This window comes from Helicoverpa armigera, chromosome 15, assembly GCF_030705265.1.
Source record: "Helicoverpa armigera isolate CAAS_96S chromosome 15, ASM3070526v1, whole genome shotgun sequence".
Lineage (NCBI taxonomy): Eukaryota > Metazoa > Arthropoda > Insecta > Lepidoptera > Noctuidae > Helicoverpa > Helicoverpa armigera.
The window spans coordinates 7,703,217-7,719,852 of record NC_087134.1 but is presented as its reverse complement, the minus strand read 5'-3'; the positions used below and the strand labels follow the sequence as shown (position 1 = coordinate 7,719,852).

The 16,636-nt window shown below is 33.7% G+C and overlaps 1 protein-coding gene across 2 annotated transcripts in view; it reads right to left on the bottom strand.

The window, feature by feature from the left end:
• The window catches only part of Ptp36e (Protein tyrosine phosphatase 36E), a 160,857-nt gene that overhangs the window by 1,993 nt on the left and 142,228 nt on the right, over positions 1-16,636 (bottom strand). For both annotated transcript variants that reach the window (XM_064037990.1, XM_064037991.1), the window contains 6 exons: positions 15,541-15,675; positions 11,450-11,587; positions 9,563-9,729; positions 7,892-8,027; positions 1,530-1,779; positions 1,124-1,200 (listed from right to left, as the gene is read on the bottom strand). In XM_064037990.1, the coding sequence (XP_063894060.1) occupies positions 1,124-1,200; positions 1,530-1,779; positions 7,892-8,027; positions 9,563-9,729; positions 11,450-11,587; positions 15,541-15,675 (903 nt within the window). The remainder of the gene's footprint in view (positions 1-1,123; positions 1,201-1,529; positions 1,780-7,891; positions 8,028-9,562; positions 9,730-11,449; positions 11,588-15,540; positions 15,676-16,636) is intronic.

The window sequence follows — 16,636 nt, the reverse complement described above, 5'->3', positions numbered from 1 at the left end:
CTATGATAAGCATAAAATCTTTCTCCTATAAAAATTAAATTCATAAGTACGGAGAAACCACAGCTCGACTTCAAAGAATTCCTACTTTTAACACTACAAGTAACTGTGCGGTGTCATAATAAAGTCGCATTAACTTAAAAGATGAACTTTCCCACTAACTCAGGGGACACTTTTCTAAGAAAATTGCATTTGTGGAATAAAATTGTGCTTCGCAGGAGCGTGACTATTCTACGCTTTCTGGTATTTCTGCGTAAAAGTGTGTAGCTAGGCAGAGTACATACTTATGCTTAGTTGAATTTCGTAGTTCGTAAAAAAGGAGAATAATCACTTTGATTGATTTCTTTGATTGCATAAATGAAAGATTTGTGGTTCTTTTTTATAAAAAAAGTAAAGGCTCATTTGCACCGATAACATACTATCCCGTTGTTCTTAAAACAACTGATTACTTTAAAAATTGAACGTAGAAAATCACAGTAAACGGTTGGTTTAAGAAAACTGACGTTTATTTTGTCGGTGAACTTGGATTCGATATAGGTTCTAAATAATTCCTAACATATCTACACGTACATCAACGTGCAAAATGCAATAAAGGAAATCACACTTACCATGTATCAAGTAACTATCATAACATACACACACTTATACATTTCCATCTTGTTAGACAAGCTAACAACTACATTGCAACACGCTCACATGAGCTTGTTACTACAATTTACATTTGCAAGCTACATACAATTATAACCATGGAGGAAGGAGATAGCGGAGATGCCATAGGGAAGGTAGGTCAAGCGCCTTCTTGTAGGTCAAGCCACGCACGGTAGGCGTGGTCAGTGACTAGAACTAACGAAACGTTTAGGTTCCTTGTCAAATCAAAACCAATCTGTCAAAGATTGGTCTTGATTGATTAGTGATTTCATATTAAAAAATGATGTCCGGGTCGGTAATGTTCCTCGTCCCCCGTTTCTTAGTAGATAGCGTTATGACATCTCCGCTGGTCATTTTGTTTTCCATGATTATAATATAACTTAAGTACTACGTGTATCGCAACCTCCTCTAAGCTTATGCTTCCTTGGTTCCTGGTAGCAGCTTAATGAAGGTTTCTGCAGATTAATGAAGTACTTACGTCTACGAACACAGCGTTGATGTAGTCCGTGAAACTGTTGCCTTGGAACGACGTTAGGTATGGACGAAAGTTGTCGGCTGCAACAAAATGGTCCGTTAAAATATAACTTGCGCTTTTTACAGTTCAAAGAACTTCATTGAAGAAGAAATTGGTGAAATATACTCAAGAAGATTTAGTTACTCGAAAAAAGACATAATTTCTTAGGCAATTTTATCGTTTTTTTGGGCAATCAAAATAAGTACGTGATCTATCTAAAGGAAACCAACTGGAAAATTCATTTAGTGCAAAGAATTTTCTCTTCATGTACTAGCAATTATTCGTGCAAGTTATTAAACACAGAACTTCAGTAGTTACTTTATCATTCAGAAAGATTATCAATTCATTTTAAAAAATGTCAACAACTTACGTGGCACAACAAGGACATCCCGATTCTTCTCTCGATTATCTCCTCTGTGTCCTCCCGCACAATCTCCTATCGTGAACCTTGGCGTCTGCTTGCAGATCTGCTGGTACTCCTTCTGATATTCATTCAGCTTCGACACCGGGTCTCTCTGAGACTTCTGTTTCAGTCTCTGCGAGAGCTCTGACACTGGGAACCATGACACTCCACAGACGACGTGCTCTTCTAAAGTGTCGTACACGAATTTGTATTGTTCCTAGGGAGAGAATAGCTGTGTTAGGCAATTGTTTTTTTTGTTGTTCGAATAGTGTGATTGTGTTTTGTTTTTATAGAGTGAACATGAGTAGAAGTAACTGAACATCTTAATAAAGTATGAGTTTGTTTGGTCATCTTTTACACTCAAACGTCTAAACAGATGGTGAAATTTAGTACTCTGGAAATGGAGATAGGTTATTTAGTTACATACTTATGTAGTTACAGAAAATCACGATATGTACTCTAGGAACGGAGACAGAATATCTGGGTGCAGTGAATTTCGTTTATAAAATATATTACGGGCTAAAGTTACGAGTGGTCTTGATTGTTCTCCAGAGACCTGATCGATAACTATGTATATATGAAGTTATATATCAACCGCTTGAAATATATATTGCTTTGCTTCACGAAGGCTTTACGGTGAAGTATCTAATTAATGGTAGTGCAGTCACGTCGAAGCGCTTCTATATAATACCCAATTAAAATGAGATCAGAGTATCGATGCGTTGATGTGAATTCTGTATTATTATAACAGATGGATGATGAAGAACAGATGGCGCTGCGGCCATGTTTACATCGTGTCTCTCGTTAAAAATTAATTAAAAATCTAAAAAGACAATTCTTTAACAAAACAGTGTACAATTTCAGTTTGTCGTGTAATAATTTAGTCGTGAAAGTGTTATCAATAAGTACCAAACAGTATAATAAAAGTTATAAACAAAAATAAAAAGTGGACTTCAAAAGTTGATAAACAGTAAATAACAGTGTAAACAGCATTAAATTTGTAATACGTACATGCATTTACATAAATAGTGATGAATAATATAAAAGTAGTGCCAAGAAAGTGACTAAAAAGTGAATTTATTCTAAAATAGTGAATGTCATATTAATGTCAACAACATTCAAATTCTAACGTTTTGTTTTAAAGAATAAGAAAACGTAAATACTTACTCCCTATTTCGCATATGAACAACAAGCGCTTCGTGGCCTAACGGTTACAGTGTGAGGCTCATCACAGAGATCGCAAGTTCAAACCCCGCTAAGTGGGATTCTTTTTGTGGCAATATTTGCAAGTTCAATTTATTATAAATATGGATATCTTCGAAAATGTTACACAACGTAAGAAACTTCCCATTCGATCGTTGTCAACAGAAAATATAAATACGTCAAGAAACTGCTCACTAGATGGCACCGCTAGTAGTCTACCCTACCTGTCAGACTATGATGATGATTTACAACTACAAGAATATAAAAAGGAAATCAATAGCCTTAAACAAGAACTTGCAACAGCCCACGAAGAAATAAATAACTTGTCATTGGAGAACACATCTCTTAAAAATACAATTAAGGAGATGACTAAAAAACAAGATTTGATAACAAAAGCTACCAAAAAACTTAGTATTGAAAACAGTACACCTATAAAAACACCTAAAACTAAATCTAAGAAGTCAAATAACCACACGACACCTATTGCAGAGACTCGTCAAAACTCCTCTATCCAGCAGAACAACAATATTAGTATTATTGGTCCTACAGCAAGCCCGGAAACCAATATCCTACATGATACGACACTTACTCGAACAATTACTCAGAAGCACGAGCACCGACCTCAACTAAAGTATAAACCTAAAATGTGTATCTTGAGCAACAACAAAACAAATAACATATTATCGTTGGCAGAAGACACTTTTCCCAACTACGAAGTTTGTCATTATTTATCTACTAATTGTGGCTTACAACAACTTATTCACAATCTGCACATAAAATTAACAAACTATACATTAGAAGATTATTGCATTATCATGATTGGTCCAGAAGACTTCCAAAAAACTAATAACTATGTTAATCTAATTGTGTATTTACGTGAAACATTATTACCAATTCAACATACTAATGTAATAGTTTGTGTACCTACCTACAAAATAACAGATTTCAATGGAATGTTTAACTGGAGAATAGAAAGTTTTTGTAATTTGTTACATCTTGATTCACTTACTCACAATTATGCAACTTTTTTAGATTCAAACTTAAACCTCAAATATGATCTCACAATGTTTTGTAAATATAAAGGTACGGTGAACAACTTGGGAATGAAAACTATCTTTGGTGATTTGAAATACTGTATAAAAGAATACCTCCAATGTAGTGCAGATAAATATGAATGTTACGATCATGTCAACACAAAATTAGACGACGAATGTTATGTTGATAATAATATACATGATAGATTTTTTCGTGAATAAACAGCTATTAGTACTCCATCAAAACATTGCTGGTCTATTGTCTAAATCTGACGCCCTTTCCGTCTCTCTTACCGAATTATCAGAAAATAACAAATCTGTTGACATAGTGTGCATAACGGAACACTTTATGATGTCAGGCTATGAATCTCAACTTGACATATCTAATTATTATCTAGCAGCATGTTATAGTAGACCAAATGCTAAAAGAGGTGGAGCATGTATTTTACTAAAGAGTGATCATGTGTGTAAAGAACTATTAGAGATTTCACAGTTGTCACAGATAGGTATTTTTGAATGCTGTGCAATAGAATTGCTCAAATATAAAATAGTTGTTATATGTATCTATAGACCACCTAAAGTTGACTGTTTAAACATATTTTTCTGTAAGATGGAACAGTTGCTGAAAAAGATTTGTACTTACAATCGATATGATAATATTATAATAGCGGGTGATTTTAACATCGACATATTAAAAAATAATAATATAACTCTAGATTTTAAGTGTTTAATGCTGCGTTTTAATTTAAAATTAGCTGTAGAACAACCAACACGTCTTCGTAGCCAAACTTGTATAGATAACATAGCGCATAATTTAAAAAAAAAGTGTAAAACTGAAATAATGGAATTTGCTTTATCGGACCATACCGCTCAGTTAATACATTTCCCAGTAAAAAATAAATGCACTATAAAATATTGGCGTAAGAAGCAGCGAGAGTATACAAAAGACAACATAAACAAATTTAAGGGTTGCTTAAAAAGTCTATCATTCTCTGATATATATGAAACCCGTGACGCAAACGTGGCTTACAATTTATTTATACAACAATTTAAACTCTTCTACAACCTATGTTTTCCTTTTAGATACGTTACTGTCAGAGTCGAAAAAAAACCTAACTGGATATCAAAGGGTATCAAAATGTGTAGTAAAAAAAAGAGGTTACTTTTATGGATATATAGACGTAATCGTACTCTTGTAAACCGACACAAATATATTGAATATGCTAAAATATATAAAAAGATAATAATGTTAACGAAACGAGCTCAGAACTGCTTTAAAATTAAAACTTCAACTAACAAATGTAAAAGTACGTGGCAAATAATAAATAAATCAAAATTTAATACACCAAAAGATACTATAGAACAACTTGAAATTAACAATAAAATAATAACTAACCCTTTAATTATAGCTAATGAATTTAATAAATATTTCGTTGACAAAGTTGTACCTATACCAAATACCAGTAATAAAAATTCCATAAATATCACAAACAGAACAAATTCCATGTTTATGGCTCCTAGCTTACCTACTGATATTCTAAATATAATTAAAGGTCTAAAAAATACAAGTAGTGTTGGGTTAGACGAAATCGACACCAAAATAATTAAATCTGTAGCTAGTCTTATATGCGAACATCTAAGTTATATTTTAAACTTATGTATAAGCGATGGTATTTTCCCCGAGATGTTAAAAATTTCTATAATAAAACCACTTCATAAAAAAGATGCAAAAGAATTAATGAATAATTATAGACCTATAGCACTAATATCTATCATTTCAAAAATATTTGAAAAATATATATATAACCAAATATATCAATATTTAGAAAAAAATAAAATACTATGCAACGAACAAAAAGGTTTTAGACAAAATATGAGCATAAATCTAGCGATCTATGATTTTTTAAGAAACATATTGTTAAAGGTCGATAAATGTACTCCTGTATGTTCAGTTCTTTGTGACATGACGCAGGCTTTTGATTATGTTGATCATAAAACATTAATAAACAAATTGGAACGCTACGGTATAAGAGGAAATATTTTAAAACTCATTAATTCTTACCTATCTAATAGAAAACAAGTCACAGCAATCACTAAATTAGATACTAATACAAAAAACCAAAGAGTCTATCTGTCTGGCGAATGTAGTGTTGCATTCGGAGTTCCCCAAGGTAGCGTCTTGGGACCATTATTATTTATACTATATATTAATGATTTACCTAATTCAGTTTCGCAACCAATGTCCCTTTTTGCCGATGATAGCTCAATAGTAATTGCAAAAAATAATGAGGACTCATATCAAAATGACATTAATTCATCCATCTCATCTGTAATAACCTGGCTAAAAAATAATAATTTAAAAATAAATTTATCTAAAACTAACGTAATACATTTTAGTCAACGCAAAGAAACTTCACATATGAACATAAGTTATGACAATCAGATAATACAAGAGGTGGATAATACTAGATTTCTCGGGCTAATAATAGATAAAAAACTCAATTGGAAAGCACACATCGAGAAGATTTGCAAAAAAGTAAGTCAATCATCCTACGCACTATATAAACTAGCACCTACAGTTAATACAGAAACCCTAATAATTGCTTACCACGGTTTGGTTGCGTCTGTTTTACGATATGGCATTATTTTCTGGGGGAATTCGGTAGACAAAGAGTTTGCTTTTAAGATACAAAAGCGTTGTATCCGTGCTATGTTTGGTCTACAAGTCACAGATAGCTGCAAACCGCTCTTTATAAAACATAATATACTAACGTTACCATCCTTGTATATTTTAGAAATTTGTCTTTTTGTCAAAAAGAATCCGCAACTGTTTCCTCTTCAGTCAAGTATATCTCAACGCAATAGGCGTAATAATAATAGACTATGCTTGCACAGCGCCAAAACTACCCTCATGTGGAGAAGTCTATTCTGTATGGCTCCCAAAATTTTTAACAAAGTACCCGATAAATATAAGTCATTAAATATTAACCTATTTAAAAATAAATTAAAAAAACTTTTATGTAAAAGAGCGTACTATAAGATAGGTGATTTCTTAAAAGATAACATTTAAAATACCTACTAAGTTCTGTTCATAGTAAGTACTTATTTTGTTTAAATATAGATTTTAGATTTTACATTTTTAGTTTAATAAATGTAAATTTGTACGCCTGACATGGCAAAACATATTGACACTGTAAATGAATGTAACACCTTTATAACATATGTTTTTAACAAATAAATTTATCTTTATCTTTATCTTTATCTTTATCTTATAATATGATATTTCCTATATTTCCTCATATATTGCGTCAGTTAAGAGTGATAATATTACCAACTAGCTATTTTACGCCGTTTCACCTGGATTTCAGGAGTGAGTTATATAAATAATAAGTAGTCTAAAAATAATGGTGAGCCTACCAGACTATTTAAGATCATACACTAACTGTTGTTTCTCATATTTTTAATGTTCTCTGTGTGTCTCTTAGTTGATAAACCTGAATAAATAAATCCATCAAAAATGAAAAAAAAAAAAATGAAAAAAAAAAATTTGCACAAATAGATACTTAAATACTTATATTATTGGCTTTTATATAAACTAAACACACAACTTAGTGCATCTAGATAAGAGGGCACAATAACGGAGAGCGTGTAGCTACTAGCTATTAACTTTCTGTACTTATTGTGTGCACTAGGAAGAAAATCTCCAATTAGTGTAGTTCATACTAAAAGCTTGCTTTCTGTAGTAAATTGTTCATGATGGAAATATTAAAATAAATCTGCTGTTGAACTACGAAATATTAAAGCCGTAATATGGTACAAACTAACTGATCATAAATTGATATGGTCCCAAGTATTTCACGATTTAGTGAATTGAATAATAAACGCAAACGATTTAGGGTCGATTCATGCAAAATGATTCATGTAAAAATGACAGACACGATTCGTTGCAAAGGACATCCATTAAATATTTTTCTGAATTCAGAAATATTTCTTTAAATCAGTGCTTGTGCTGATCATTCTGTGCATTTCGGACAAAAGCTGAAGTACCCATATTTTTATATGTTCCTAAAGAAAAAACACAATAAATCTTACTTCATTTTCTATAAGGCCTTTCCTGGATTGGCGCAGTTTCTTCAAAAAGCCGAACACATCGAAGCAGTCTTCTTCCTCCGCCAGCTCGAGGTTTGCGTCAATAGCCAGGTATACTCCGGACCTACCACCACCGTCACTGGAACAAAATGTATACGTTAAAATTCACGAAAAGTGTATTAAGAACCAGCTTACAACCCGGTTAAAAAGTAACCTAATAGCCTTTCTTGCTCAATGAACAAGCTAAAACTGTAAGAATTTCCGAATCGGTCCAGCACATCTTGAGATTAGTTGGTACAATGAAGCAAAGATTGTTTCTTTGTCTCCCTTCAGCTATGTAATTAGTTTAGATTCTAAGTAACTAGTACCAAGTGCCAATACTGACAACAGAAATGTTTTAAAAAAAGGCATATATTCTGTAGCATATGGGGTGATAAAATTCTTTAAATTATATAGTCTATTCAAACAAAATGAACGCTTGCAATCTTATAACAAAAATATAATAAGGACAACAAGTAAACAGCAATAACACAAACTTTGACATGACAGCAAATAGTTTGTTACACGCGCTCTACAAACAGAGAGTGCGTCCAACGTTATTTGCTTGCTGTACACTAGCAGAGTAAACTAATTTGTTATAAACTCCGCTACGAAGGATATATCGTATTAATCTACAATTCTCAGGCACATAATATTTTTGTTTTGAAACTAGCTTCTGCCTGCAGTCTAGCCCGCGTGCCGTGAGAACTACTGCATGTATCGGAAAAAAATAGAGCCTATGTTACTTGGGAAGAGTGTAGCAGTGAAAGAATTTTTCAAATCGGTTTAGCAGATCCGGAGCCTATTCGTGTTAAACATACAAACAATCAAATCTTTTCTCTTTATATATTACTAGCGTCTCCTTCACGAACCCGGGTAGAAAGTAGCCTATAGCCTATTGACTTCCTCGATACATAGGCTATCTAACACTGAAAGGATTTACCAAATCGGACAAGTAGTGCCTCAGATGAGCGCGTCCACGCAAACAGACAAACAAACAAACTCTTCAGCTTTATAATATTAGTGTAGATGTGCACTACTCCCAAAGGTCATAAAGATAAGACTTCTCGTGTAAAATCGCAGCGCAATTCCAAGCGCTCTGTCAAGTCTTTTTGTAAGAAAATTGCAAAAAGTCTGTATTGAAGAAATAAAATATCTTGCAGCGTAATTTACACCAGGTTGCTGAGTGCCGGCGCTATTAAATTAAATAGTTCACTTTGTGATCTGAGTGTACCTATTTAATTTGAATATATTTTTTTTGTCTTTTGCCTGCGTTTCATTTTGTGTTACTTTCTATTTTATTATTCTCATACAACAATGTAGTTTTAAGGCCTTATTGCACTTGAATAAATTCGGATGTGATATGATTCATCAGCAGCGACACTTCAACCTATTTAAAATTCATACTAGAATGTTAACTTTTCTAACTTTCTTAACACCTTTAAGCTGAAAATCTCTGGCGAAAAATCCGCCGGTGTGAAAAGGATTCTTGTGTCTACCGCTTACTTGGTATATCGACCTAATTTTAAGCAAGAAAGATCAAAAACTTCAGAACACAGAAATTTGAATTTCGAGAACCCGTATCAACCCAAAACCTGCATAGCAAGGACTACTTACTATAAATAAGCTACTTACTTGCAATGCACTACCATAGGCCCCGCAGCGGGGTTGGTGGCCAGTCGTCTGCCGACCACGGCGCGGACACGACGTCTGAACTCCAGCAGGGCGTTGCTGAACGGACACGTGTGGGAGTGCCATTGGGTGTAGTGGAACTGTAGGATGAATCGCTCTTCTACTACCACCTGGGGAAAAGAATGAGATTTAGAATGGAAGAGAAGATAATGTAGGTCAGCTGCAGGATTGTTCGAAAGAGTTACTGCGGCCCTGGTACATAAAAGGCCTAAGAAGGAACACGATGGATTTTTAGTCGGTAAGAGTCTGACACTCCCTCACCGCTGCTAACCCACAGCGGGAGGGGTCATTTGATGAATTTTGTCATCGCAAAAAAAGAAGGTAGTGTAGGTAGATAGGTATGCCAGTTCAGCTTGATGGTTAGAATTTGTATTGGGGTGGACTAATACAAAATATTGCTAACGATGATGTCGATCAACAGTCGTTATAGATGATGAAGGGAAAGAGAATCATGGAAACAGTCATTCAGCTTTACAATTCCCAACACAACTCTCACAAACAAGTTCTGTTTAATTAAACAAAATATTGTATAAGCTTGTAATAAATATGATTAAAGTATGATTTTTTAAGCTCATATCACATGAATGCGATAATACTTAATAACTATCACAATGAGTGTATTTATTTCGTAAGTCAACATAATTTAATACTACCTACTTTATGAAGTCGGCACTGAGCGGGTTTAATCGAATGCCTATTTGTCGTTCGATTAAAATAATTAATGAATGATAATCGTTTTACAGTTCATTAAAACGATAATTTTACATGATTTTAATTTTCAATTTAATTTATCGATTCGGATTCCCACAACGTGATAGAAGTTGCTTGGCTATGTGACATTGGTGAAAGATGGTTAACTGCTTGTATGTTGCTAATTATAAAACAATAGAAAATCAATTGTGTCTCGCGTATATCTGCGCTCCGACTGGTGAAAACATAAAAGTTTATAATTTAAATTTCACTAACTGGACACGTATCAAAATCTTAACGTGTCGAGTTGACGACATGATAAATGTAAAAATTTTGAGTTTCAGCAGTGGACACATTCGTGGGGACACAGCGGACACAACGGGTTCTTTTCATCTTCAGAGATACACATTGTACTCTAAGTCTCGGGCGAAAAATGAAAAAACAGTGATTACATTAATTTTCTACATCTAGTTACCCAACATAAAAGTTCGCAGTACAATATAAGTTTACGACGGAATTCAAATTGTTGATAATAAAATCTAGAATACTCTGTTGTTGAGTGAGAGTAATCTTTTTAAAAAGAAATAAATGGACGTGCGACGAGTAGAGAATGAAAAATATTTCTCTCGTACCCTTTGTGTTTACAAAGTTTTCAAATAAAGAGATTGTTTCGAATATTTCAAAGGAATTCTACTTTGAACCTTTTCTTGTTTTAATTTACCTACTTATTTTATATGTTAGGTACCTAAATGTTTATTGTGTATCGTTATGGCAGGATGTTATGTTCAGTAAAAGAAACATAATTGGTAAGATGATTCATACGGTCTTTGGGTAGGTAGCAAAAGGTTGCATCGCCTATGAATTTTCGAATAGCTGAAATAATTGAAGGTTTGTCACTAAATATCACCTTATTTTTCAACTTGTTTCTGGCTTTTCAGGCTGTCATTTGAGCTCTCTCAGGTGTTTTATGATTTTAAATAATATTTAAAGGAATATTTATTTTTACACGACACGAAAAACCATAAAGATTTTTGACAGAGTTTTGAGAGCAATTGAGAATTGAGGAAATTCGGTGATCTGGTCTATGTAATTTTCCTAAAGATAAAATACGTCGGCAAGATTATTAAAATAGTTACTCACATTTTTTTCACTCTTATAAAGTCTGAAGGTTCGTATATGGAAGTTGGCGAGTTCCTCCTCCTGCACGATGCCCACACTGATGTCTCCATATGTCTCGTCCTTCTCTTTGTTCGGCGGCCAGTATTGGACGCACATCACCTGGGAAAAGAAACCTTATTGTAATGTGTGAAGGTCCGATTTTCAACAACATAAGCCGGATTTACGACTGGTATGTAAAGGGCTTAAGAAGGAACGTGGTGGGTTTTAGTCAGTAAGAGTCTAACACTCTCTCACGCTGCACCAACAGTGGGAGGAGTAATTTGATGATTTTTCATAAAAAGGACTGAATTATTTAAATAATATTTTTGTAGAGCCAAAATAATTAAGATAACATAACTATGCCTATCGTCGATACTGGTGGAGTCGGTCGAAGGATCGTGAAGTGTGGAAGCGCGCAGGCCCTTGTTTTTTGAATTGCTCAAAACTTAAAACATAACTCACGTAAAATACACCAAACAACAAAATATCACTACTGCCTAACAAACCAAAGTATCTAACGCACGCACTAAAAGTCAGACGTTCTATCAGACCTAACGTATTCATAAACTTTCTGCACATTACCGTTCGCACGCTGAACTATTCGAACTGCTCATAACTCGTTGAAACTGGTTTTTTGCTACATGAAATAAAACCGAGAGTGCACGAGCATGCCGGTTACAAATAGTTTGCATTATTTACACTGCTTAAACCTTTAACGAGCGCATAGTTTTTTCGGCGCGTTAGTCTGAACAAACCATTATTTTATGCTGGATGTTATCTGATCGTATTTTTTGTTGAATACATTGGTTTTCGCTGGTAGAAAGATTTTTCTCAAATATTCCATATTCATACCAAGTTCCTACCAAAATTCTTTGAGAGCAAAAGAATACAGTCATGTCCCAAATACAATGCATAAAGGGCGCTAGCAACAATTACAACGAAACCAATTTATCCCGTCAAAGTTCTCATAAAAGATAAGTTCGTAGGTAATGCAAAACTGAAAATCCTTTCAGAAATCAAATATAACGAGCACAACGTTTTATTACGGGTAGAAGTTTTCAGGAAATTTCAAAACTACTGAAATAATTGGGTCGAAAATATCAAACTGCTAACTACGAATGGCGGCCATTTTGAAAATGGATTTCATACCGGGGTGGGTGCTCCTATTGTGATAATTTGAAAATCTGGCTATTGTGAGCTTAAAGTACGAAGTTAGGTATCTCCGTAATCTGGCAGGATTATACAAACAAGTGCGGATTGATCGCTAGCTGTTTGATCGCTTTATGATTTTGTTGAGGTTTTCCCCCGGGAGGAAAGAGGGAAGTTGTGCAAAAGTTAGAGGGTTGTAACGTCAAAATAGTGATACTTGGTCTTTTTAGATATAGCTGTAGCTGCGAAAAGTTTGTAAAAGTAGGTCGATACGATTGTTATAACTCTTCAACTACATTAAGAATTAAGTGAACTTAATTCGGTAGAACCCCAATGGGGCTCAAAATATTTGGTGCCGGACTTACCCAAACGGAACGGAGGTACCTATGCCTTGAGTGGCCAAGCATATTAATGATGAGATAAGATGAAAAATTGAGAAGTAGAATTCTTGTTGTATATGTATATCGTTACTAAGGGGCCATTGGGAAGAGTGCTAACCTCCTTTTTAAACTCCACAACAGTCGGGTATATGCACCAAATATAAACAGCCGATTACGAAGCTAAAATATTCATGCCGTTTATAAAACATTTTACCTAATATAATAATGGTGTGCGGAACCCGTCGAGCGAAATGTCAGAACCGTCAGAAACACGGCCTGTCCGTCCGGAATTCAGTTAGCAAATGTTTCAGACATTTGTTGGTATATGCTGAATTATTATAATGTGGGTGTGAGCCCGCCTTTTCCACGTTTTACTAATATATTGGGGTAATGGAGTGGTTTGTGTCATTTTTGGTAGACTAAAATGGTTTTAAAGGGAAATAGATGTCAATTAGAATCCAGACAAACAGTTGGAATGTTAAAAGTAAGTTTTTGGCTTAACTTCATGGTAGTAGTCGTGTATTTTGCAATAAATATTGGTAAAAATAATATGTAAGTATTGTAAACAGGAGTTCCAATACTTAATTTTTTTTTCATACAAATTATATATATTATTATAAATAAAGTAATTACATTACTGTTAGTTCATTATTATAAAGTGTATAAATATTTTAGTTAGATCATATCGTTAAGTTTCCCTGAAAAGTTTTCATAAAAAATTGAACCTTATTGTAGTTTATTTAAAATTATAGTCAAAAAGGAAATAATTTTGTAGCTTTACAATACGACGGACCTATTGTACTACACGACAAAACATACCTATACCATGGCTTAATACATTTTTACGAGTATTTATCTTTCATATAAAGCTGACACAGTCTTATTGACTGTCAAATCTGTGTACGTGAGCGAGATAAAGCCGTTTTATTACTTTTGCTGAATATATTGTGAATTCTAAGGATTTTTACGTTTGATTTATGAATTTAGGACAGATGTAGATAAGACTGTTTTTAAGGCAGATTATATAATGCCGTTATTTGCTGTTTTAGTTGTTTTTACATGCGCTTGCTACAAAAAATGTATTGCATTTTTATCAGATTTACTAGTAGAATCTGATTCAAATTAATGTTGAGGTTAAACGTTTTACTTTCAAGTTGGTCTAGTGGGTCTTTTTAAGAAGAGTCTACATTCGGATAGGTTATGAATATAGGTATTTTTAACGCTTCTATGATACATCAAGGCTTTGCCCAAATCCCCCTGAATTTGATTCAAGCTCGAAATTCTCCACAACTACATGAAGTTCATTTAATTGGAAACATGTCAAAGTTAATCAGGATTTAATAAACTATATTTCGAACAAGTTAATTAATGAATAGTTCGTTAAAAGCCATGTCAACATCATTATCAAAATTCAGTGTAGTATAGAAATGATTGTTGGAACTGCAATAGCTGGGACCAAATAAAGGTTGTCAATGACCTGAGTACAATGGCATACAGCTTTATTTGTTCGGGTTTGCCTCCTATTTGTATTCGGGAAACCAATATTTGTTTGGTGCATTTAATTCGTATGCACCTAGTGGTTATATGCTTTTTAATTGGGTTTTAATAAAGCTTTTCAGTAGTCTCTTGTATGTTCGGTTCCAGGATTGAATACGCTGTTTTTTTTTTAATTAATTGGAAAAATAAAAAAGGCATTTTTTATGTGTCTAAATAGCTGTTTACCATGAACGTTATAACACCATTAGTAAAGATTTGATTGTTTAACAATACCCTTAGGTGCTCTCTTGTATATGTATTGATAGTGTGGCAAAAAAACTTTCAAGTTAAGGGCTGTTCTTGATTCTATTAGCTATTATTAACACTAGAAGGCCAGTAGGTATTTCATTTCAAGGAAAACGCAGCGGGAAATAGCAACGAATTTGTACAAAATTGCTATGAAAGCGAAAATGAAGTAGCTTCATTTGCAAGTAGATGCTCTCCAGCAATTATTGTGAATCGTCTGTGATGAGCAGCACAGTTTTGTTGTTTAAATTTATATTCGTTTTATTTGCTGACATTTTTTGAAGTGTTTCAAGTATGAATGTGGATGGATGAAGGGGGAGCGGAAAACCGAAGAATATATAGACTTAAATTATTTATCTTAGAGATGACATGAAGAAGAAGGGTGTGAATGCTATGACTGTACTGTGACGACTCAGAGAGGATTGGAAAATATAATGTAACCGAAGAGGAATGCAATTATAATTCTAAATAAAATTGAAAATAGGGCAAGAAAATTTTTTTTTGTTATAAAAAATCATACGTATTTAGGTATTACGAGTAACATACGTGTTGCGATAGAAATGCTAGAACAGACTGTCGTAGTCCTAAAATTGATGGTGATTCTCATTAAGTTAAAATTCAGTCTGCATATAAATTTTAAATTATCAAACACACAGATGCTATCGTGCATTTACTTGGACATTATTTGTAGCCAAACCTAAGAAATCTCCTATAGGAACTTCGTAAACATAGGTATGTAAAAAAATATATAAAAATCCTTACCTTAATAAAGTCGAAAGTCTTGGTAAGCATGACAATGGCGGCGGCCCGCTCCTGCCAAATCATCCGCCAGAAATCCACCACCGTATCCTCCGTTGGACCCTGAGTTACTATGTACGCATTTGGTTTTAATATACTCTGTGGACAAAGGACATATTGTTAGCGAATGAAGTCTGTGACCCGAGGATTTGGCGTAGTTATATTTGTTTTTGGTATTGGGACTATTAATCAATCAAAATCAAAACTCATTTATTCAAACTTGGTTGCAAAACAGCACTTTTCGAACGTCAAAAAAGAAATTACAATAGACAGCCCCCAAAACGCCCACCCTTCACCACTTCCTAAGTATGTGTTTTTGCTGGGAAGAAGATTTTTAATTTTAAATGGTAGTCTCTCATTCTAACGAGTAGCATATAAGTATTGATTGCCTAGTGGTTACAGCACCTGCTTCTCAAGTAATTGTGTGAGTTCCAATCTAGGTTTGACAAGAACCAATTTTTAAAGTTATGTAGGTATTATCATGGTATTTTCTAAGAGTATCTTTATAACAACGATGATAAATTATAACCTGATCTTTTAAATCTCCATTCTCAATCAACCTCAAGCAAAGGCAAGGGTAGTTAAATACCTTCCTTCTCTGTTGAAGACAATCGTTAATGACATCAAAAATATCATGTATCTAATTGAACATACACAATTACAAACACAAAGAGACACTTCCTACATACACATTCATGTATACATATTAATAGCCTACACGAGCCATGTCATAAATACCACCTGTATACACAAACAGCTATTATACATATATATCAACAGTACATATGTAATAGTTACAGTCGCACAGAGGCTGCACAGGATATCAAACGTATTTTTACGAGAACATAAAGTTTAATGGACTTCATCTGTGTTACACGATTTATGACAATATAAGATTAATCCACCATTTGTTGAAGTTAATGGCAGAAGACTGATGATTAAAATCGATATAGAAAGAAAGATGTTACGCTCATAATAAAGGGGCACGCGACATTTTACTTTAAATATGATGTAGATTTAGAAAGTATCTAGAGATTGTTGTGTTAAGCTGTAAATTGCT